Source organism: Thermobia domestica, chromosome 4 (genome assembly GCF_964235325.1).
Source record: "Thermobia domestica chromosome 4, izTheDome1.hap1.1, whole genome shotgun sequence".
Lineage (NCBI taxonomy): Eukaryota > Metazoa > Arthropoda > Insecta > Zygentoma > Lepismatidae > Thermobia > Thermobia domestica.
Genome location: NC_137457.1, coordinates 216,887,907 through 216,913,213, shown reverse-complemented (window position 1 = coordinate 216,913,213; position 25,307 = coordinate 216,887,907). Strand labels below are relative to the sequence as shown.

Sequence of the window (25,307 nt, the reverse complement as noted above, 5' to 3'; positions counted from 1 at the left end):
TGTGTCCTTCCTGGCGTTGCAATTTTTGCAAACAGTTGTACAGTAAAGGGCAGTGAAAGCTGATGTGTAAATCACAAATTGTAAAACTTAAAACTGTCTGGTTGGCCATATAAAACCAGGCAGCTTATTTTTAGTATCGTTTACAGACTGAAGTACCACCTCGCTATGTTTATGTGATAAAAACTGATTGGTAACTATGAGGAACTTTTCCTGCATTTGAGAAAGAATTAACTAGCTCAGATTAAGAATTAAAAGGGTCAGATTTTATCACACAAGAAATTTTACACTGCTTACACAAAACTCATAATTCACATTACCTATATTAACTACAAAGACATTAAATTTCTGATTTTTTTATTAATAAAAAAGAAATAAAACAGACTTTAAACATAACAATTAATATTATGTACTATGTTTGTGGAAATAATTTCTTCTGCCCATCTTCTGCCAAACTACAATCTGATACAGAGTATTACTTCAATTCTCATCCAACAACAAGAAGCAAATTATATATAGCAACTTTGTAGTACGCCAAAAGTAATACTGATACACTGCTGAACAACGAAAATGACAGTTCAAAAACAACACAACACATCAGACATCACCCTTTCCACTTGCATCTTCAAATTCTTTCCGCTTTTGATGCAACTGAGATACTAATGATGATACAAAAGGGTGAGTTATTTTTCCATCCACACTATCAAAGAATTCTTGTAGTTTTTGTGGTTGACCTTCACATTTCTCGTATTCAAATGCCTGAAGAATCATGTCAAATCTATCCAGTTCCTTCACCAACTTAGCTTCAGGAGTTTTCTGTTCTTCATATTCCTTGAATGAAGAAAATAAAATAAATATATATATATAAATAAATAAACATCAATTAAATAGTATTTAAAATGCAATCAGGTAGTCATATTACACAATTAGGTATCTACTATGATGATGGTATTTTCCATTAAACCTTTTCGAAAACTTTCTTTTTATTCGACTACCTAGAAAATAAAACGGGAAATCTTTCTGGAAGTACTGAATAATTTCATTTAAGAAAATTCAACTCATATTTCTGTAAATGTGTTTCTTGCTTGTTATTCATTATCCCTCCAATCTGTTTTCTATTATTGGTTATAAGGCGCCTGTTGACAATGGAATAAGATATATTCATCACCAAGTACCTTAACATTTACATGTTTGATACATAAAGTCATATTAATAATAATTTCATTTCAGTTGACTATCAGTTTAGTGTCCCTTTTAAGAGCAAGGCTATATAAGACGTGGACATACAGCTTAACGTGGGATCCGAACCACATCTGCTCCCGCCGGGAATCGAATCCAGGTCCCCCACGCCAAAGAGGCGTAAGACCCAAATTTAGTATTGATAAAGACGGAAAAGGTTATAAGCAAAATAGTTACTTGGTTGAATGCAAATAACCTTCTCCTAAATACAGATAAAACAGTCGCAATAAACTTTCGATTTCCAGGAAATAATCCATCCTTCCTTCGCTAAACATTAATGGAAAACAAATTGAGTATTCTAATGCTACAAAATTACTTGCTGTTTATATCGATGATGATTTGTCTTCGCAAACCCATGTTAAAACACTAAATAAAAAAATTGACTAATTTATGTTTTGCATTCTTTAAGTTACGCGATACAGTTTCACGAAATAGTTTATTGACGTTATACTATGCAAAAGTTCAATCACTCCTCAGTTTTGGAATTATTTTTGGGGTATCAGCCGTCTGCAGTCAGGAAACATTTCGGATACAAAAGAAAATGTTACGAATAACATTTAGACTAAATGAAAGAACATCCTGTAAACAAATATTTAGATAAAAAAAAAAAAATTAACGCTTCCAAGCCTATACATATATAAATCTATACACTTCGTGAAACAAAACAAACAGATGTTTATACAAACAAGAGATATTCATGCATACAACACGCGGCAATAAAACGACATTTACGTAGTACAACAAAATTACTCCAAATAAAAAAAAAAATCTATTTAAATTGTACGAGACTTTATAATATGTTACCATCACATTATAAAGAGGTAAATTTTAATACCAAAACAAAATTCGTACTCTGTCACTTTCTAAAGCATATTATTCAGTTCAGGAATTTGCAACTGATAACGATGTATGAATATGATGTAATGATGTAACAAATTTAACATTGCTGTTTGTTTGTAATTTTGTACTACAAATGGTGTAATAAGTTGTAATTATAATTTACATTTATATACATATGACAACTGCAGAATTTATAGGAGATACTCTCCATATTGTAAGCCAAAACAGGCAAAATAAATAAATAAATTGCTTAGCCACGGGGAAGCTCTATATTAATAACAGTGATAAAAAATCTTTGAACTGCACGTGAAATTAGTCCATACATCTTTATTTTCTTCCAGGGATTGTGGTGGCTCATTGGTAAAATGATATTAAAGTGTTCGAACCCTGGTCGACCTCTCGAACCCTCTTTGGAAATTAGATGCGCGACCTCTCTGACTTCCAAAAAGGGCAAATTGTTGGCGTTCGCAAGCATGACGAAAGTGGCAAGTATTCGCGAGGGATAGGAACAGTGTTGCGAGGGACAGTGGTCCGAGGTGATGTGGGCCTACAAAACCCATGACCAAATCACATTGGCGGAAAGGAACAGTGGTCGGAAGAAGACCCTCAGTGAGAGACAGGTTTTGCCGAGCACTGAAGTGGACTGTCACTCAGAACGTGGTGCGTCTGCGGGACAAATGACGGAAGAATTACCTGGGTCAACAATCACAGTTGGCCACGACTTACATGACATATACATACGGAGTCGGGATGCACAAGTGGAACTTCTGATAAGGGACTATAACACTTTAGCACGACGCCAATGGTGCCGGGAAAATATAACATGAATCGTTGGATAACTGAAAATCTGTGACAGAGTCAGACGAATTATTGTTCATCTGATTTCAAATTAGGGATCGTGTTTATGTGTGGTGAACGCCTAAAGAAGACGATCCACAGTGTTTCCGCCCAATCGTGGAATATGGCAGTGACTGTAATGTTGTGGGCCTTAATATCTTGATTTTCAGTGGGTCTTGTGCTAACGCTTACCAGTCACGTTACTGTCTCACTATCCGTGATAACACGTATATCGCCGTTTCCGGGATCCATAAGCATCCTATGGTCAAATGTTGAAACTACATTCCAGGATGATAATGTGCCGATTCACACAGCTGAAGCTATTGCGATGTGGTTTGAGGAATATTGGGACAAAGCATAACAACTCGTCTGGACCTCAACATAACTGAACATCTGTGATCTGTTTTCGACCTGTTCTGAGAGCGAAATGTGATCGAATGCCACATGAATTTGATGAGTTGCACCTTTTCATGTGTTTTCATTAAATTGATAAGTATCTACATCGCTTTTAGTTGGTTGTGCCACTTCTCTACCAGTTCATTACTGTATCAAACAATACCTCATGATAATTTTTATTAAACATCATTTGCTGTACTTAACGAACTAATAAGATGTATATTATACAATTATTAATTACGTCTGCCCCCCTCACCGAAACATTCGAACAGTAAAAATGGTAATGTTAACCGCATACGTTTTATATATATACACCGCGTAACAAAAGTCCGGGAACAAGTGTTACGTGCAGTCCCATATACCGTCGCTGGGCGGTGTCATAATCAAGATAGATTTCTGGAGCTGAGAAGGCTTTCTGTGTGCTAGAATTTTACAAAATAAAGAGTGCAACGAATGTTCAACAGAACTTTTGGATGAAGTATCGGAAAGCAGCACCAACCACGAACGGAATCTACAATTGCCATTTAAAGCTTGTTGAAATTATGTATTTGTGTCAAGAAGAGAAGTGGTCAGCCAGTGTGAGCGCAAATGACATTGAACAAATGAGAGAAGCTTTCACAAGCAGAGTTTCTCCCAGACCTGTTTTTTTTTTTTTTGGGGGGGGGGGCACTGCCCCCAGAGGAAACCAAAATAATGCGTCTATAACATAATAATAAATAGAATAGTATCAGCAGTGCCCCTCGGAATACTAAATGTGTCCCCCCGGAACATTGTTTCTGAAAGAAACAGTGTTCACAAAAGTCCGAGAAACTCTATACGCAGAGCTACACGTGAGTTGGAAACATCAATAATGACTGTGTGGCATGTTTTTCGTATATATATATATATATATATATATATATATATATATATAACCGTACAGACCGCAAGTTAGTACAAAATTTATATCCTAAAGACAAAGACCTGCGATTTCAGTTTTGCTGTGTATTGCAGGTCAAAGAATATGCTTTTGCGATTTTGATAACGTTTTAGGACGAGGCAACATTTCATACAAATGAGAAAGTAAACAGGCACAATTATTTAATTTGGAGAACAGAAAACCCGCATAACATTGTTGAACACAAGCGAGATTCTCGTTAATGTTTTTTGTACAATGTTTCATACGAAACTTTATGGGACTTTCTTCTTCGAAGAACAAACTGTTACTGCGAGTCCTTCCCTCAGATGCAGAACTCGTAAATGTCATTGTCGCACACTGAATTAGACAACTTTGTTCTTCAGTTAGACGGACTCCCTTCCTCCACATTTTCACCGTAATGTTAGGGCATATATGAACGAAGAGCTACCCAATCGTTAGATTGATTGTAGTGGAACAACTGACCAATGTATGCTACAATCGCCTCCTAGGTACCAGGATATCACCCTTGTGATTTTTATACGGTTATCTAAAGGATCTTGTATACCTTCCTTCCTTTTCATGTGATGTTGTGGAACTCAAAAGGAGAATTAAAGAAGTAGCAGCCACAGTTCTGGAGGAAATGTTTGGCCGTGTGTGACCAGAGTTCGATTATCGCGTGACATTTGTATGGTGACACATGTTCCCACAGAGTTTGTGTGGAGTTGAAAAAAATTATAAGTTTACTCTTTAAAATGCTGTACTTCGTTAATTTGTAATGGTACCCGTTTGAATACTATGTACTTTTAAAGAGTTCCCAGACTTTTGTTACACATTCTATACAGATACAGGATACAGGACAAGTCAAATTGAGTATTACAAACCAATTCCCCATCAAGTATGCATCGCGGAAGCAAAGTGATAAGGACCGAAAATGACTAGTGCAGAGATATAGATAAAAGTCTGTAAAAAACAAGTGTCCCTCGGATCAACTTGAAAATTTCAAATAAGTTGATCTGGAGTTTAACGTCCCGCCGGCAGCGAGGCTATGAGACGTGGACCTACTGATTAACGTGGAATCCGGACCACATGAGCTCCCACTGGGAATTGAACCCGGATCTCCTACGCCAAAGGCATGTACGCTAACCGCTTAGCCACGAAGGAGCTCAAAATTTCAAATGGTAACAAGGGTTGAGTGATACCTCTTTCGATGCATCTTGGACACGAAACAACTTTTGGTAGGGAGGGTATGTTGATACGGGAAACCATTTCCAAAATGGTTGCCAAAAATGGGTCCTGTTTTAGATAAACTTGCATCGTTCATAATAGGAACACCATTGTAAATAAATAAGTGGAACAAAAAAGGCAAATGACATAGGGCAGATAGAGTGGTGTTGTTATGATGATCCCCAAGGGCCCCTTGAAGAGGATCCGGGGAATATTTGAAAATTTCAAATGGCAACTGAGTCAAGGGGAATGGGGAACAGTCTCCAAAATGGCCTCAGGGAGAAAATTCAAAAAATATGTTGTATTACGTTACTTATGAAAACAACTCAAAACCCGTAGGATCATTTCCGTAAACATGGAAAACTTGAAATTTAAGACAAATGAAAGACATAAACTGCAAGTTAAAAAAGAGGGAGGGGGGTTAGGAGCAAGGTCAAAATCACATACTAAGAAGTAAGTTGTGAAAAAGACTAGAAACTTATAGCGTCCTTCCTGTAAACATGGAACCTTTCAGATCTGTGTCATTCATAAATACTATTTCAAACAGATACAGTAGGATATGTCCTGTATCAAAAGAAATTTGAAACTCCACAAAAATGTGGGTATTTGGTATAAGTAAAGATAGAAGTTTAAAAAATGTAAACTTTGGCAGCTTATGGCGAATAATAGGGCCGCAGGGAAAATAAGGTTTGAATAATAATAATCATCATCATTTAATACACGAGCAAATTAATGGTCTATCTGTCGCTTTAAACACTAGGTAGATCATTGTAAATGCTTTCCAAAATGTAGTGATATCTTACCGAAAATGTGAAAAATGGAGCTAAGTTCTCACATTTATCACGTCAGAATACTTACACAAAAGCTTTCAGTTTATATCTTTTTATCTATCTATCTATCTATCTATCTATCTATCTATCTATCTATCTATCTATCTATATATATATATATATATATATATATATATATATATATATATATATAAAGATTTGAACTACGAAGAATTTCAAACTAAATCTGTAAATGTCATAAAGAAAGAAATTTGCAACTTTACTGCTGAGAACAAGTTTTATACAGTATCGGCTTGAGAGGCGTTTGCCTAGTCAAACTGTTCTCACAGCTAAAGTTGGGAATTTCATTTTTGATTTTCGGATTTAAACAAAACTTGGCACCGTTTCAGATCTCAATTCTTTTTCTCGTCGATAGAAGAGAGCAGTGTACGAGAACTCTGTATTTTTCACATTTAAATTTTTGGTGCAATGTAGTTTTATAAATGATTTTGACTTCCTTAATGTATTATGTTTAGACATACTTAAGATGTTTGGATAAGTTAGAAATCACATAATCTTGATCCTTGCCACATTTTGTTTCTTTATTCTAGGCCCTAAATTTATCTTCGTCATAGACTGCGTGAACCATCGCAACGACAGATAGCTTTATAAGAATCCAGCATGGACAGATTTGTTATCGAAATATTTGTTTTATAATCTGTGAAGTGTTTTTCAATATGTATAGGAGATATTTATAGCTACTTGAAGCATATCCCTTTTTGTCCCTTCATTCAAATTGAATGACGATTTTGATTAAAACGGAAAGGAAAACCAACTGTTTTTATACTTAAGAATAATACGGACATTGTTAGGTAATGAATGATATAGGTCAAATAGCTATTTGCTTAATTTGTCCAAAGTATTCCTTGAATACCCATTTTTTTCTCCTTATTCGAAAAAAAGTTTTTATTTGGTTTTCACCTCTTCCTTCATAGATACCAATTTATAAACTATTAAAAAAGAAATTTAACCAAAAAGTTAGCCTTGATTTTATGTGACTGAGTATATTAAGTGTATGTATTAGTCACAAGAGATTTCAGTTGGTTATGAGATAAACTTATTGTTATGTCTACTGATCGTCAAATTTACAAAATACAAACTATTACTCTTTTCGTAATCAATAGTGAATTTGATTTTTAGGCAAATCAGGTTAAGTTTCTGAAGAAACCCTTTAATTAGTTATCTATTTCATGAATCACAACAGTATTGTCAACATATCTACAGTATTTAATAAATTTTATGTAACTGATAACGGAAAGAGAGGGCTACTCACAGTTTAATATTCTACCTGCCTCTACACTGAATATGGACCTCGACACCGGTGTTCATTAGGGTGGGTCGTTTTGCCACTTTTTTTTCGGAACGAAATGTAATACCTGGCAAAAGTGGCCCACCCACATGGACACTACAGGTATAGATTTTTTTTTTTAAATCAGATAATATCTTCTGTGAGAACTATTGCTTCAAAGTTTCAAAATTCCACTGAAAATTACAAAAAATACCAAAATTGTTCATTATTTTTAGTTATGTTAAAGTAAACATATTTTTGGATTTATACATGCCAGTTGCTATGAAAACTGACATTCAAGTCTCAAAATGCCAGTTATATGCCCCTGCGGAGGGATAGCGGTGCCTACTCTGGGGCCGGCAAAAGGGGCAAATTCAGTACAATTAAGCGTTTCTACAGCTATTTTCGTCCTTGCCTTTTCCTTCTACTGGTGGCTCATAGTGGAAGCAGAGCATTGTTATTTTTCACCATGACACACCCACCCCTCCACCTAATAATACTGCAACTCCCTTCTCCTGTCCCGATCTGCGTAACTCAGCGTCACTATCAGGAACAAGCCGGATACGCTTCAAATTGGGCGCCATTTCCCAAGCGCTATATTTGATTACTGTTGCCTTCAGCTTATATGAATTGGCCGTTACAGATAATAGTTTGCTAAGCACTATTTTCACAGAAAATTCTGTATTTCTTTTTTTAAAAAGTCAATATTATTTATTATATCACAAAAATGACTTCAGTGACAATGAAGCAGACCTTGAAGAGAAAGCAGAGGAAAGCTCTTCTGAGGTAGAGACCAAACCTAGAGACAGAACATCTAAACTGAAGCTAGATTTGACTGAAACTGTTATGATTGCTCAGAGATACAATGTAAGCAAAAGGGCTGTGGCACATATAACATCAACTGTGCTTCAGGCAGCTTTAAAGGCTGGAATTATAACCTCTCAACAATCTAGCAACATAACTCTGCTTTAATTGTGGACAGGAGCAAAATAAGGCGTGTGAAATTTAAATTTGCTCGGAATTTAAAAGTAAGTTCTAGAAATGATGATCCCATTAAAAGCCTATACTTTGATGGTCAAAGGGAAGACACTAAAACACACGCAGGCATCGTTAGAGAAAAGCACTTATTACTTGTGGCTGAACCTAACTCTCAATACGTTGGTGACGTGACACCATCCTCTGGCTCTGGCCATGACAAGACCATGGCTATTTTCGAGTACATCATGAACCAAATCGAAGGTGGCTTTGATGAAATAGAGGTTTTTGAGTGTGATGGAACAAACACTAACACTGGTTGGAAGGGAGGTATTCGTCGAAAATTAAAGTAACTAACAGGCTATTTGTCTCTTGCATTTTAATGAACTGCCTTTCCGAGCTCTCTTCACGCATATTGGCGCTAATTCAAGCCCCTATTCTTACACAGGTTCCATAGGTTCAAAACTATTTGACTGTGAAATGCTTCCAGTGGTGTCATTCAAACCACTAAAATGTGACTTACGTCATCATAGTCAGAAGAGCTCAGAAAACTCAGTAAAGACCTGAGATACTTGTCTCAAGTCTTCCATTGCTAATGGTCCTCGTCACGTCTTTGAGACCATTCATAGGTCTAGATACTTACCAAATGAATACCAGGCTGTAATCCGTTCATCCATTCAGATGAATGCATTTCTTGCACTCCCAGAGAATGTTCTTTTCACCATGATGACTGATGGTCTACTTGCTGTCCGACAAGATGCATTACATAAGATTCTTAGTGCTCGAAAACACGAAGCAGAGAATCTTCATAACACTATTAGATATAACATCATTCCCAGACTGAATTTTGAAGCGAAAGATTACACTGAAATGATCTTTTGGGAAAGCACTGATGTTTCAATAACTGTACCACCAGTTCTAAGGACGGTACCAAATAAATAGCTCATGAACAAACTTTCACTTTCTGACAACACTGTGCCAGAATAGTCCTCCACCGTCTATCCATGCCACACGATGGCAGTAGAACGGATAGTGAAATTTGCCACTAAAGCAGCCTCTCGAGTATACGGCAGTGATGCTAGGGACGGGATAATTAGGTCAACCTTACTTTCTAGGCAAGCTGTGTCTAAATTGCAATCAAAGTCCCAATTTGTGACAATTTTTCCTAACAGTGACGATTTGGATTAGTTCATCCGTCCCTACATATGGTTGGATGGTTGGGTAGGGCTGGCGCAGGAGCCCTATGTGCAGCCACCTCCACGTAGCAGACTCTGGGACGCTTGGACAGGCTATACGACCAGGTGAGCGAGAACCTGCACAACCGCTTAAATGTACTGAATTTGCCCCCTTTTCTAGCCCCAGAGGAGGCATCCCTATCCTCCCCAAGGGCACATAACTGGCATTTTTATACTTGAATGTCACTTTTCTAAGCAGCTAACATGTATTTAATAAAAAAAAATGTTTACTTTAACATAACTAGAATTCATGGACTTTGGTATTTTTCTAATTTTCAGTGAAATTTTGAAACTTTGAGGCAATAGTTCTCACAGAAGATATTATCCGATTTGAAAAAAAAATCTATACCTGTAATGTCCATGTGGGTGGGCCACTTTTGCCAGGTATTACATTTCGTTCCGAAAAAAAAGTGGTAAAACGCTGCACCCTAGTGTTCATCATTATTAAACTGGTTGAAGATAAAATCATCAGAGGCTTTCGAAATTATTCGGAATAAATACAACTAGGGTACATAGATGGTGGATAGATTGCTTTATCAACATACAATTTTAGTTGCAATTACTATTGCTAAATCATTTCTCTACATATTATTTACATGTATTACATACGCTATGTACATTAAATATGGTTACTGCTGCAGTTGTTTCCAGTACATTGTTATATAAGCATTCATGTAATAGACGATATATCCATTTTGCATTGTTTCATTTATAAAAGGTTACTAGGGTTCCGTTATTTGGCATAGATTAAGATTTCTGTTAATAGTTGTCGTGAATCGACGTAATCGTATATTAATTTATGTTGAAAATAAGAGAAAATTAGCTCTCATGGATTCAACGGAGTACAATGAACAGTTTTAAGGATCTACGTATTTTCTGTATCTTGGAAAATAAGTTGATTCTTTTTATTATCGTAAAACGTATAAATTTTGATGTTTAAAATTAATGATTGATTTAATTTTGAATATGTTGATTTTGGTAAGGAAATCCCAAATTGTTGGTGCTTTCCAATTTAGGACGCTCCTAAGCAGAGTACAGCATTTCAAGATATCAATATTCCTGAAATAATTTTCCAGTTTCGTTACAAGTCATAAGTTTTTGTAAGCTTCTTTTATATGATACATTTATATGAAGATCAAACGAAAGTTTTGATTTGATTGTTGCAGCGAAGTTAATAATGTGATTAACTCTCTTCATTGGAGTATTTTATGAGAATGTACGTAATTTGTTTTTCTTGTGTATGATGTGACACTGGGCGTTTTAGCAATCAGGCAGCAATTATTTGGTTTTGTATAATTACGAAGTTCATTAGTATCGTTTAGTAATCAGCTATGTCTCTTTCAGAAAATTTGATTCATAAATTTTAAAATCATGTGCATATAATAACTAACGTAATTGTATTGTATTGCTTATTTCACTTCATTATAGTAAAAACAAGAGGGGGCTCCAAGCTTGAACCATGCGGAACTCAAATATGTTTACATACTATATGCAGTTTATATCAGATTCTTATAGTAGTTTTTAAGACTTTTTGAAAGAAAATGAATTTTACTATTTAGGCACTCTTCGCCATACTTCTAGTAAAAGATTTCTAATTCGTGTCAAATTACTATTTTTCTTGAAAATTTCTGAAATATTAACTGAGAAACATCAATGTGTATAATAAATGCCATTGTGTTTGTATAAATATAAAAGAAGGGAAGTAATATACATTTATTCTTCCATGTTCCCAAATGGGAACATTGGCAGTTGCGGTTTACATTACGGAGGCAGAGGCGACGAAGGAGCTTTGAATTTTCACCTCAAAAAGTTGATATAACTACTTTGATCTTCAACAATGTACCTTCATTACTAAATGTAGTAGCGTTCAGTACCGCACCGTGAAGGGGGCGAACGGCGTGACGACCCCGGGCGCCGAAGTAAGGGGCGCAAAATTCGGGAAGAAAAAAGATACATATATAAAATGGAAAGAAAAGTAATAAAAAGAGCTCAAAATCAAGAAAAAGCAGGGTTTATTTTTTAAAATTTTCTTACGCTTCGCGTCAACCATGGTGGCGCTTCGCGGCTGGTCTGCCGACCTCACTTATATGTACACTCATGAGTGAATGAATATCCTACAACTGTCTCCTTGTAAGAATATAATTTGATAATGATTTTGCAGGGTACTTTTAATACTGATACTATGTGTATTACCGGGAAATGTATATTTGTGGTAAATTTCATAGGAAAAGAATTATAAATACGAAAATTAGAATGAGTAAAACAAATTGTTGCTAAATGGACAAGAAAGTTTTATTTTCGTTTTATTGTTCTTATTTACGGCTCTTGAGATGAAATTTGCCACATACATTCTTTGCCGATTATACACATACTAACGTTATAAGAAATATCCGGCGAATTCGTTATCAAATTATATTCCTACAACAACACATTTCCAGACATGCGACAATAATTTTGGACATGAGTGTACGTGGGGGAAGGGGGGCACCGTCGTATACTCTCGCCCCGGGTGCTGATTTTCCACTTCACGGCACTGGTAGTGTTTGCTTGTCGACGTTATATATTGCTTTTAGTGCCAACACCAGTAAGAACAGAGACATCTTTTAGAAAAGAAATTTATTTTTGATTTACTATATACTTTTTGAAAAATAGAATCATTCGGTCAGTGACTCGTGTAGGGGCTAGTGCATTTACAAAGCTACTCTTTCCTTCAGCCAAAATTCGTAATTGTGAACAAATGTAGTATACAATTATCTCACAAAGCTTTCCGCAACCTACAAGATGCCATTTTGTGAGTCTGAAGCACAGGATGTATCCGAAGACGACGTAGATTTATATCAAATTTCTCCAGATGAAGATAGTTGCCTCATAGAAAAGACAAATGATATCATGTTGGAGGAAGTAACCCCTATAGAAATCTGTGTACAAATTGAATTGCAGTTTGGTTACATATAATGTTTTCACTTTTTTTAAAAAAAAATATAATTATTGTCTATTTCCGCCCTAAACTTCGCTGCAAAAAATGGTGGTGGAACCTATTTTCTAATAACTTGAATATTGCTGCGATAGTTATCTGGCTTATGCACTGGAACTACATGACAGTGATGAAAGTGAGCACCTTGAGTTCAGAAGAGAAGTGGCGATGACTCTTATGAGCCAAAAGATGAGAACCACATCAAGACCAGGACCAAGAACATGAATTTCTGCATCACGAACGACAATTAATGGACATTCCATAATGCAATGTAATCGAAGACGTATCCTACGTGGAAAAAATGCCCGTTTGAAGTGTTTCAAATGAAAGAAAAGAATTCACATCCACTGCTTACCTAAATATCATGGCATTGGTTCAATGTAAAATGGCCATTGTATTTATGTAGAGATAATAAAATTGTATTGAGTTTCCAGTTCATTATATTCACACTATATATTGTGTACGTTGTATTGCACTGCATTCAAAACCATATCACATTCTTTTTCACAATAAATATGTATATATACTCAAATTGCATTATAATTTTACACTCACATAATTAACTAGTAAACTCATGTAATAATATGTATGTATAACATTTTAAAAACACAAAGCGCCAATATTCCCAAGTGGGAACACAACGTAATTCATACATGCAAAACGATTTTTGTAAATAAAAGCACATGAAACTCTAAAGTAACTTTAATTTAAAAGACAACAAGAAAACTTTTGGCAGATATTTACTTCCTTCTTAAGTCGGCAGGTAAACAGTTAATAAGAATTTATTACATTATCTAATCAAACTAGAAATCGGAATACCTACATTTGTAAGGAAATATAGATTAATTTAAACAAATTCATTTTTATAGCTATGATATTTCATTTCTATTATTTATATTTCCTGTTTCAACCAATTATGAGACGAAGTTCTTTTATCAGTGAGATTTTATGTAGGTGTAATTTGCATTACTTTTAAGCTGGAAGTTTAATTTGTTTTCGATTACATGAATACTTTTGAGCCTATAAACAAGTATTTGAGGTGTGTGAAAGGGGATTTCAGTTGCTATGTTTTGAAAGTGTACAATAGAATACAACTTTTTATTTTATTTTATTTTTTTTTTTGTTTCCGTTGCAACTTTTGGTTTGATCTCTTGCTGCCACAGAAAGAAACTGACTCGAGAATATATGCGAGATAAAGAAAAAGTTTATTTAATTAGGAACAAGAACGAACTACAACATATCTAGATATCTCTAGTTATATTGCGGAATCATCCGAACAGAAAGTTCTTGTAAGTTCCAGATAGAGGATTATAGAACTGTTTTGTTATATGTATTTCGATAGATTTAATTAATATACAAAAAAAGTGCATGTGTGAAACTTATCGGTAAGAGAACTCTAAACTATAATTTACCTTATAGAGCTGATAAAGTTCTGATCCCGTAGATCCAGCTAATTTTGCTAACTTGCTCATTGCTTCGTCCTCTCTTCTATGCTTTTCGTCAACACTAATCCCACAATGTGGAGTTAGGTCACCAACTAAGCATTCAGGCAGGTCATGAACAAGAGCTAACTGCATACATCTGCAACAAAACTATTCCTACTTTAATTAACAACCAACTTCCATAATTTTTATCAATGTTAAGTTATATAAAATCACATAAATTAGTTCGGTAAGAAATACAGGGTGTTCCAAAAATATGTAAATACTAGTGCCACACGAATTGATTTCATATAGTAACTAGTGTCATATAAATACCCGAGAGAAGAAATTTTATTTCCAGTATGTTGGTGCTCTTTACACCTTTGCACCATCTTAATATGCGTATGGGAATTTGCTTTATTTAACGTGAGAATTATTTCTGTGAAGGAAAATTATGGCAGCTCTGCCTATTTTACATAGCAGTTCAGTAATTATTAATGTTTTATCTGAAATGTTATCAACATGCTTACTCGGTATTGTATAAGTGGCGTCGATTTCTGTATAACTTTTTTTGCGGGGGGGGGGGAGTGGAGGGGGGGGGGGCTTCAGATGTGTTAGATATTATATAAAATGCTATCAATGAAGATCTTAATACAAATACTAAGTCCAACCAAACCTCAGTATCGGGTATTAGCAGCATGCTCATGTGTTATTACAAAACTGTAGATTTATAGGTGAAATTAATCGCGCAATATAATATTGAAAGAGAACACTGACTCAATTACAAGCAAAGTTTCCTTTTTACACAAAATTTTCTTTTAAATTTCTTATGACTACATTAAAGCATACATTAAAAGAGCCCACAGAAGTTTATATTACACTATACATCCCTATTGTATCTATAAATGTAATGCTAATATTCTTTTATATATGATACAGAAACAACAAAATTACACACAACTACGAAGCAACAGCTAGTTATTTTACGGCTTGCAGAATCTTTATTTAATTTAAATGTTAACTCAGAAACAGTCGTTTCTTAATGTTCTTAACGTGTTATTTGCTGGCTTTCAAGTGTTGGCTACTTCCGATTTATCTAATATCTGATGTTATTTCGGTATAAATGGGAGAATCATGTTAATTATTTGAACTCGTAAAATAACTTCAAAATAAATGTAGCGATTTTAGTAAGGTTCTCTGTAATTAAAAAATATTTTGGCTAGTTGTAAGGCAGTAAAGGGAAATCCAATTTTTTAAATGTGTACTTGTACCACAGATTATGTTTGTAACGTCTTTATTAAATAAAAAGAAGGAAAAAAAAAAAACTTTCACATGTGTACCAGAAAAGTACGCGACCTTACAAAACATTAACTATAGAGTTTTACCCTACATTATGTTAATACTAAGAGGGATGTTCAATAGAGATTTCTTCTGACATCTGCAAGTTAGCACAGTTATTACGTCTCCTCCGCATAATTATCATCCAGCAGTACACACTTCTATGCAGTAGTGTACACATCATAAGTTGCAAACAGAGTTATCACTGCCTCAGTAATTAACATATTATCAACTAGGAAGTGTTAGCCTTTTGAAAATAACTTAGCACAAAGAGGTGAAACTCAGATAGAGTATGGTCTAGTGAATAAAGGGATAGAAAAGAGACTGTTTTTATTTTAGGTTTCCTCACAGATTTTGACCAAAAAAAATTCCAATATTCTTCGCAGAAGTTCCAGAACTACAGAAAATTCTTAAGAAAACGTCTTTCTCTTCCCCTATAGCTAATCTTATTTTACCAATTTAGTAACTTTTACAACAGATTAAAAATATATACATATATATCCTTAACTTTTTCTTCTTATTTTCAAACGTATTGGTTGATTAATTTGTGGTTTAGCGCCCCACTCAGAATTGAGGTTATATAAGACGTGGACTTAACAGCTTAATGTGGGATCAGAACCCCATAAGCTCCCACCAGGAATCAAACGCACTTCTTCAGCGCTAAAAAACATGTACACTAACAATATAGTCACAAGGGAGTTACTTCAAACATATCGTAAAAAGAAAGTGTACATTGGCAATTATCCTAAACATTTTTGTGTGTATTGTTCCTACAAGATAAAAATGTAAAAGCAAGAAAACCTTTCTCTTACAAATGAACAACAGGAACTCCTTAACTGACGGAGGTCATATTTTTATGCTAAAGATTTTAATTGACGTAGAAGTTTAGCCTTTGTATCATAAATGGCAAGGAAGCTGCCGCCTTCTTCGTTTCGTTCATTACCACCATAATCTATTCCTAATTCTAGAATCCTGTCAGCTTTCGGTGTACGAAGCTTCTCCAACAGCTTCTTTCGCTTCATTATTCTTCATCCTGGACATTCTTGCATCTTATTCCTCTTTTATCACATCCTCCCGTGCTTTATTTTGCTACCTGTTTTCTGGTTTTCCTTATGGTTGTTTCTCTGTAAATTTTATGCACAGAATTCTTTGGTAATCATTCTTTTTACATGTTTATACCAGCATTTTATTTTATTTTTATTTATTTAGTTAATAATTTTAATTACTTTTTCGGTTGAGGTATTTGTGGTGATTCGTTCCGTGTGTGAAATTGTTTTTCTGGGAATGCTTTAAGAGTTTTCCGTGTTTACTTTCTGCTCTATTATCTACCTTCATTATCCAGGATTCTGCAGCGTAGATTACTATGAGTACTATTATATTCCAGCCTTTCGTAAGTATGCTCCGATCATATCAACCGATGACAAAATTATTAGTAATGTGACACGTGTGAAACATATTATATTATATATTTCACACCTTGGCGAAGTTTTTCACCTAGTATTTTTTCTTTTTCTTCCATTCAACTATTCGTCGTCAATTCTTAATACAAGTACTTTAAAATTTTAGCTAATTTCAATGATTTGTCTTTTACTTTTATTTCGTTGTCTTTTTAATTTATGTTTTTTGAAATTATAATAGCTTCACTCATTTCTAGTTCTCACTAGCGGATCCAGAAGGATCGTTTGGAGGGAGCGGTTCGCTTCCTGGAAGATGAGTGTAGAATCAAGGTGACCATAATTTTAGTTTGCAAGAATGGGACGCTAATGAATCCGGGGCTGAAGGGGGGGGGGGGAGTTAACCTGATTCCCAGATTTCATTTGGGATCCGAATTTGCAATATTTTAAAAATGAAAGTGTATTCTTTCCGTAGATTTAAATTAAATATGCACTTCCGTTTTGGAGGCGTGGCGGTGTCATGATTCACTTCACAGATAGTCTCCGCCATATATCAGATGCGCTGTCTTGCACAGTACTTGTACAAAACAAAATACAATATTAACGATGGCATTCATTTTAACGAAAGAGTGTACAAATTTGCTCTAATAATTTATATTTTGAATAACAATTACGGGACAATAGTTGAAAAAAAAAAGGACCGGTCTACGCAAAAATAGCTAACGGTATACATGCACAAAGAATAATACAAAATGTTAACAAATTACAAAAGACTTTATGATATTTCTATGCATTTCTTGGTAGCTTAAAAATAATACAATAATTAATTACAAAGTGATGATCAGTAGTATATAGTACACAGTGTTCCAAGTGGGCCAAAAAATAGGGAAGCAATTTTTACATATTGTATTCATTTCTATTTATATCAGGATATAATTCAGCAGATTGAAAATTTAAAAGAAAAAAATATAATATTCAAACTGAACTCCAAGGATGTATTAGTGGCACCGTGAATATTCCCCTTGGCGATTGCCCGAACATGATTTTCGTATTTTTTCTCCGAAATTAAAATGTTATGGTTTCTCCCTTTAAAGAACTAGCCTGCTCACTCAAGAGCACAGATCAAGTACAGGAGGATGAAATGGATACACTTTCTAATGCATAATACTAATCATCACTGCATTTTAACACTATTGAACTACTGGGGCCGCGGTGGCTCAGTGGTAGAGCGTTCACCTTTGGTGCTAGGGGTCTCGGGTTCAAACCCTGCTCCCGCCAAGTGAACTTTGTAGTGGACAAACACCGTGAGCGTGGGTTTTCTCGGGGTTCTCCCGTTTCCTCCCACTTTCTTCATTCCACCATTTCATTCATTTCTCATCATCACAGTTTCCTTTAGCCTAACAGACATAACCGTGGGACGTAAAACTCAAAAATTTAATTTCATTTTTTTATTATTGAACCACTAACAGGAACCCAGAGCGATGGTTTGAAGTCAAACTACAGCAGTAACATATAAAGAAATGAATTGTGAATATAAATCCTATATAAATATATTACAGTAGTCCTTAACCATATAAATTACTAGTTACTACGAAGGAAAGTGCATAATTTATTCAATAAAATACTCCAAATATTGTAATAACAAAAATATCAATACTAAGTGTTCTCTTAAAAAAACTCAACAGAAATTTTGTCAATCTAGTACGAAATGTGTATACATTTTACATGAATTAAAATTAAATGGAATCACAATATAAGCCATTATAATGCATAAATAGTAAAAAAAAAAAAATAAAAATAAAAATAAATAAAAAATAAAAATAAAAAAAATAAAAATAAAATAAAATAAATAAATAAAAATGAAATCCTCTGGAAGATTAGCAAAGCCTACAATAAAATGAACGAAAGATCAGAAATGTAAATCCAAAATGATATTTCCTTTCATTACTGCGCACAAACCATGCTTCTTTTACATACCGACTGGTGATATTATTTGACAATATCAGATATTTCAAAAATGCAAATTAAAATTTAATATTGAAAAATTTCACCGTTAAACGAAATTACAGTGGAGAATAAAGTACGTATAACTTGGTCTTCTTTCATCTCAGATATAATATGAACCCCTTTTGGCCTAATGGCTAACATGCTTACCTTTGGTGCGCGTGGTCCTGGATTCGATTCTCGGTGGGATTACAGTTAAACGAAAAAATGTGGTTCTGATTCCATTATAATCAGTAGATCCACGTCTCCTTTACCCGTCTTGGCACAACATACACATTTGTTTACGATTGTAGTTGTGCCCTTTTGTTTCATTTAAAAATTTAGAAAAGCAAATTTAAAACCTTTTTTTGAGTTCGTTCACCTTTCTTGATTTTGTTTACGATTCAGATAAATCCAAGGAGTTCAACTGTAGACTCAAACTCATGACTTTCGGGGAGTACCCACGAGTTGAAAATGATTATGCTCAAAAACCATGACGAGCGGAAACCCACAGAACGGTCTTAGTCACCTTGCAGTCCATCTCTGTAAAAAGTACAGCACAAAATCAAATCTACGTCCTTTCTTGTTCCTGGCAAATTCCATGTTTCTAACCTTCAAAGATTCTTAGATATTGATATCATATTATAATAATTGTAATTCCCGTCTCTTTTCTTTCCACCTCTTTTTCCCTCATTTTAATAAATTATCAAAAAACGTTGAAACACGTGTCAAATAATTTTAAATGAGAAATCCAAATATCAAATTTCAAGTCTCTAACCTTAAGGGATTCGGAGAGATGGCCACCTTATTAAAATAATTTCCACCCCATCGCCCCTTCCTTTCTTCGAATTTCCAAAAAAAAAAAAAAAAAAAAAAAAAAAAAATCCTTTCTTAGTGATACCCTACGTCACAAATCTTTTCTACTGTCCGAATTTCAAGTTTCTTGCTCAAGCGGTTTGGCCTGTGCGAAGATTAGTTATTCACTCAGGACTTCGTCTTTTATATATGAATTACAATAACAGCTTGTGTTATTTCCCAAGAAAAGATGAAATGCCATTAAAAGTCACAATGAATCCCTGATGCCTTCCTAAAGTTTCTGTGTTGAACTCCAAGAGACACTGCTCTCTTTGTTGATCTAGTAGCTAGCAAAGCTACCTTTGATCTTTCATGCATGTGGTTCTGTGGTTTGATTCCCGGTAAGTATGCATCAAACGCACTACAATGGTTCAGATTCGAGTTCAGACTCTGGTTTTAGTTCTCTAAAGCATCGTTTTTGACAAACGACAAAAATACATATCAATCAATTAACCAACTAAAAAGTTTCAGACTCAAAGAGCTTTTCGGTAAGGAGCGCTGAAGACTCTGATTCTGTTTATTCAAGATAAAGGTAATTGAAGTTTCGGAACCCGAATTCCATTTTCATTTCTTTTTCTAAAACACAATTTTAAAATATACATTTTTAGTTCAAAGAGTTAGCTGTCTTACTCTCCTCCCTACAGCTGTTCTTCCGTCGAATGAATTATATTCTCGCTACTTTGGGGTTAATGGTGACCGCTTCAAGGAACTAGGGACAGAAGTATTCACAATTCAAATATGTCTATATTAAGTACTATTAAGTACCACACATTTTGATTAGACTCTGCTAGGCTTGTCACACAGATTGGATCGGTCGGGAAAAGACCATCTTTGTATTTCTCAACAGTAAATGCTGAAATTAAAAAAAACACCTTTGGGGGGGGGGGGCGGTCGCCCCCTCCACCCCCCACGTGGATCCGCCAGTGCTAGTTCTTACCGGAAGTTTATATTCTGCTGTTCATTAACCCCAGAATTCAGTTGTCTTTCTGTTTCCTCATCAGCTTCTCATCAAATCATTATTTGTACACATCATGATTTGCTCTTGATAACTTCTATATTAATGGCAACCTCTTTTATCATCATTTTCCATTTTCAGTTGTATTCTATGTTGCTCTCGGTGTAGAAGCTCTTTCAATTATGTCTCAACCTTTCGCCTTTCCTCTATTTCTTGACGAGCTGATTGCTTTGTACTTTCTGTTGTTGCACTCTTAGTAGTCTTTCCTGCAATATTTCACATAAAACTTGATCTTCACATTTTCAATACCTCCATCTTTTTTCACTTCATTATGAATATATCTTTCTGCAGTACCTGTCTTTTCAGGTGGTATATTTTAACTTCAACTGTTGAATTTTACCGCAAGAATAACCCAACAAAATTACTAGCTTACATTAACGTTTAAAATCTTCCTGCGAAGAAACTTGCTGTAATTTTACTTAGCCATACGCCTGAAATTTTACAGTGTCTAGACTGAAGAAACACAGTTCAAGTTATCAACAAATTTACCACCAGTGTTGTGACAAGTATGAGGCCTGTCTACGCCAAACAAAATTCTTTTGAGTCTTATAAGGATACATACTATCTCACATGAAGATATAATGAAGACAGACCTCTTACAGTTTTGTACTCCAGATGACTTGTGCTTTTTCCTCTAGAAAATGTCTGGCTGCAAATTCATCTTAAGAATTTCTGCTAGCAATGAAATTTTTCCGCTTCGTCATATTAACACTCAGATTTTCTACATCGTCTGATTTTACGTCTGATCTTTTCTACGTGTGATTTTATACATCGAATCACGAGGTCTTGTAACAAATTTTAGCATGATACCCTGGTCTTCGTGTTTGAAATCTTTGCTGGAAGAGCTGGTTATTCAACAACTATCATTTATGCAGAAACTCAATTTTTATATTATAATAAAAATAACTTGCTGGATTCTTCAGAGTTTCTACTGATCTCGTCTCAGGAACTTTGCTTTGCAGAAATATTTTGACTTGTTCTTGTGACCCCCTTACTATATTAATTTTCCCTGATTTTGCAATTTGTAGGAACTCTGCAAATGTGAACACTTGTCTTGAAAGACAAAGGCACTTTATACAGATAAACTCGCTGGATCTCGGTTATTGGGGTCAGTAGTGATTCCAGATTTCCCCTGGAGATACTTTCAATACATATGTGTGAAAAGTAGTACTGTAAAAAATACTGTTGATTCAAATTGAGCTCGATCGTAGGTATAGCACAAAGGGGCTAATTACATAACTCCGGGCATAGTGAAAAAACTACAAGGTGGTTTCATGCGCATGTGGCTTTGAGTGCTGTCGTGGCTGTAACGTCACCTTGGTTGCAAGGGACAACGGGAAAGACTCGACTGAAAGTGGAGTGGAAATTCATCCATGTTTGGTTAAGTGATATTGAGAATGTGTTCGGTTAAATGATATCGAGAATTAACTAACTAACGAATGGAAGGTTCGTAATAATGATAAACGGTTACAAAAATATGTAACGTATTGGACCAAGAGAATAAAGTATTTATCTCCCACGTCATGGACGTCATTGTCGGAGCATTTTTACCCTCACATTATGAATTTCTTTTTTCATTTTAATCATAACTTTGGATAATTATGTATACATATTTAGGAAGCCACTCCAGAATTACAAAATTAAGAATGACTGCAGTAAATATAGAAATATGATAGATTCTCGAACAATCAAGGAAGCACGGTGGTTCAGTGGCAGAACGCTCACCTCTGGTGCAAGGGGTACTGATTCGTTACCCGGTCAAGTGAGCTTAAGTTGGACAACATAGTGTCCGTGAGTTTCTCGGGTACTGCCGCATTCTCATTCCACAAAATTCTCACGTAATCATTTATTTGCATTTATCGTTTGTCCCCGTTAGTCCACGGGACATAATCATGAAACACTAAACTAATAATTTCAGTTTTTAGTACAATCAAAAAACGATACAACAAATATCTACCATGATAGCACACATATTGTCTTAGTGTGATTTCCCCTATAGAATGTTTTTGAATAGTCATGGAGACAGACACAAGAAGTACGTCTTATTTTTTGGTGGTGGTGGTAGTGTTATTATTATTATTATTATTATTATTATTATTATTATTATTATTATTATTATTATTATAGTAGTAGTAGTAGTAGTAGTAGTAGTAGCAGTAGCAGTAGTAGTAGTAAAGAATCACACACTTTTGTTTATTGAATTATTTACCTATTTATGTGGAAAACAGTTTCTTTTTGCCAGGAAAAAGCTAAACAGGCTCTAAGGGGAGTGGAGGTGGAAAAGTTACAGCAATCATTTCAAGGTCACTCTTCTCCCTAGATGCGCTGTATTCGAACTACCTTTTACCTTGTACTCTCACGTCACGTAGTTTAATTTCTGGCTACTAGCCTAGCTGAAACATCTTATACATACACTTACTCTATGAAATTCATCCCCTAGGAAAAATATTCAATTTGCACACTGATTACATTACTGTAACAACGGCCACTGCTTAATTTAAAAGTGAGGACAGATACTCATTATCCAAAATAGTCTGGTTTTATACAAACAGTACTATTTTGAGTATTAACAGTAACATGTCACTTTCACAGAAACAATTCTCACCCTTTAACGTTATGCTTGTTTTTGGTTTGAAAGTTACGAAGTCAAAACAACTCTTTTCTTAATTCTCTGCGAGATACAATGAACTTGATTCTTTCGAGCTATTCACTTTTAAAGAAATCGGCTTAAAGACTACTCAGTTGAAGTGTCAGCGTCATCCTTTATCTATCATTTCGTATTTCTGCAAAATTCTGCATCAATTATCTACTGCGATGATACATTATTTCGGATGTCTAATCTCACCACACACCAAAATCTAGATTTATGTCCCCAAAGATCCATGACGTCTTGTATTTACATAATATGTTCCCCAGGAATTGTTTAAGATTCCATATGTTCGGTTTCCCTCAAAAACAATATCATTCGTGTGATATTAAAATAAATAAATAAATAAAAATAAAAAATCCTGCTGTCATTCGTCATCGATACTCAACTGAGAGGATTAATCTACTTTCTGTGACTCACTTCTGGCAAGTGTTGACCTATTATATAATTAGAATTATGGAAGCCTTACGAAGAGGTAAAGATTCATTGGAGTAGGTTTGGGGAATGGACTGACTACTCCAAAGCCGTAAACTACTGGAAAACTTAAAATTCAGGACTTTACTTCTCTTGCCAGTCATAATATTTAAGGTAAACGCAGATATGGAAGAACTCACATTTTAACTCGTCCTTGTCTAACACTACAGTAACGTAAGTCATTCTATTGAAAACTAGCGGGCTAGCTAAACCTATTTTTACTACTCACAGTAAGCAACTCTATAACCTATAGAACTCGGAGGATCAATGCCGCATTCACAAAAACTCTCCATTAACTTCTGCACTTAGCCAACTAGATCCAGGTTTTACTTTGTATTCCTATTCTGCGAAATCCACCGTAATATTACCCTCCCATCTGCACCTAGATCTTTCTAATGATCTTTTTCTGATTGGGTTTCCAGTTAAACTTTTGAAAGCATTCCTACTTTCTTCCATTTTGGATACACGATCTATCCACTTGAGCCTCTTGGACTTGACGACGCTAACAATGTTTGCTAAAAGGCATAAATTATGAAGTTTCCGCTATTCCCATTCCCATCCCTCTTGCGTCCGAATAATCGCCTCAGGACTTTATTCTCCAATATTTTCTATCTGCGTTTTTCTCTTAAAGTAAGCAGGTTCACAATCATAGTGCACAACAGACATAACTATCGTTTTATATACTTTAACCTTTACATTCTTCGATAGAATTCGCGAAGACAGAAGAGCTTGGACTGAATAATAACATGAACACCTGCTTTTAGTTGACATTTAATTTGTTCGTGGATATGGTTTCGGTCAGTTAATCTTGATCCAAGATATTCGAAAATATCCACTTTCTCGAAAGTATTACTTTATATTTTAAAGTATTTATAATTTGCAGTACTATGGTCATGGCGAACTACTCATACAAACATACAATTGTTAAAACACAAAATGCAACATTACGCTAACATATTTTTAAAGCATTTCGCACAATATAACCAAACTAACTTAACTCATTTGGAGCCAGCGTCCTATTTTTTAGGACACTTGATATTTTATTTTTTATAACAAAGAAGAATAAGGTTTTCGAGTTTTGCTTATTACAGGGAGCAATTGGAGATCTGTCCTAATGCACTGTAATTTTTTGATATACTTTCCTTTCCCTTAAAAAAAAAAAAAAAAAAAAAAAAAAAAAAAAAAAAAAAAAAAAAAAAAACCCGCTTAAATTTACCCCTGTAAGTTACTTTATTTGGGTATGATTTGAGTAACGTAATTTTTTTGTTTTTAATGGAAACAATGCATTTGGTTTATATGTATTAGGTAGCAATAGGTATACGCCAATCAGACTACTATAGGAAAATTATTTTAGTTTTATTATAACTTTCAGTGCTATAGATGTTGAAACATTAGTGTCATATAAATAGGACGCTGGTCCAAAGCAATATATTACCAAGTAATAAAA

At 34.8% G+C, this 25,307-nt stretch overlaps 1 protein-coding gene across 3 annotated transcripts in view; it reads right to left on the bottom strand.

Moving 5' to 3' along the window:
- Nucleotides 1-337: 337 nt before the first annotated feature.
- The window catches only part of LOC145683862 (5'-deoxynucleotidase HDDC2), a 60,109-nt gene continuing 35,139 nt past the window's right edge, over nucleotides 338-25,307 (bottom strand). For all 3 annotated transcript variants that reach the window (XM_081755477.1, XM_081755476.1, XM_081755478.1), the window contains exons 3-4: nucleotides 14,146-14,314; nucleotides 338-828 (exon numbers count right to left, since the gene is read on the bottom strand). In XM_081755477.1, the coding sequence (XP_081611603.1) occupies nucleotides 595-828; nucleotides 14,146-14,314 (403 nt within the window). In that variant the 3' untranslated portion in view covers nucleotides 338-594. The remainder of the gene's footprint in view (nucleotides 829-14,145; nucleotides 14,315-25,307) is intronic.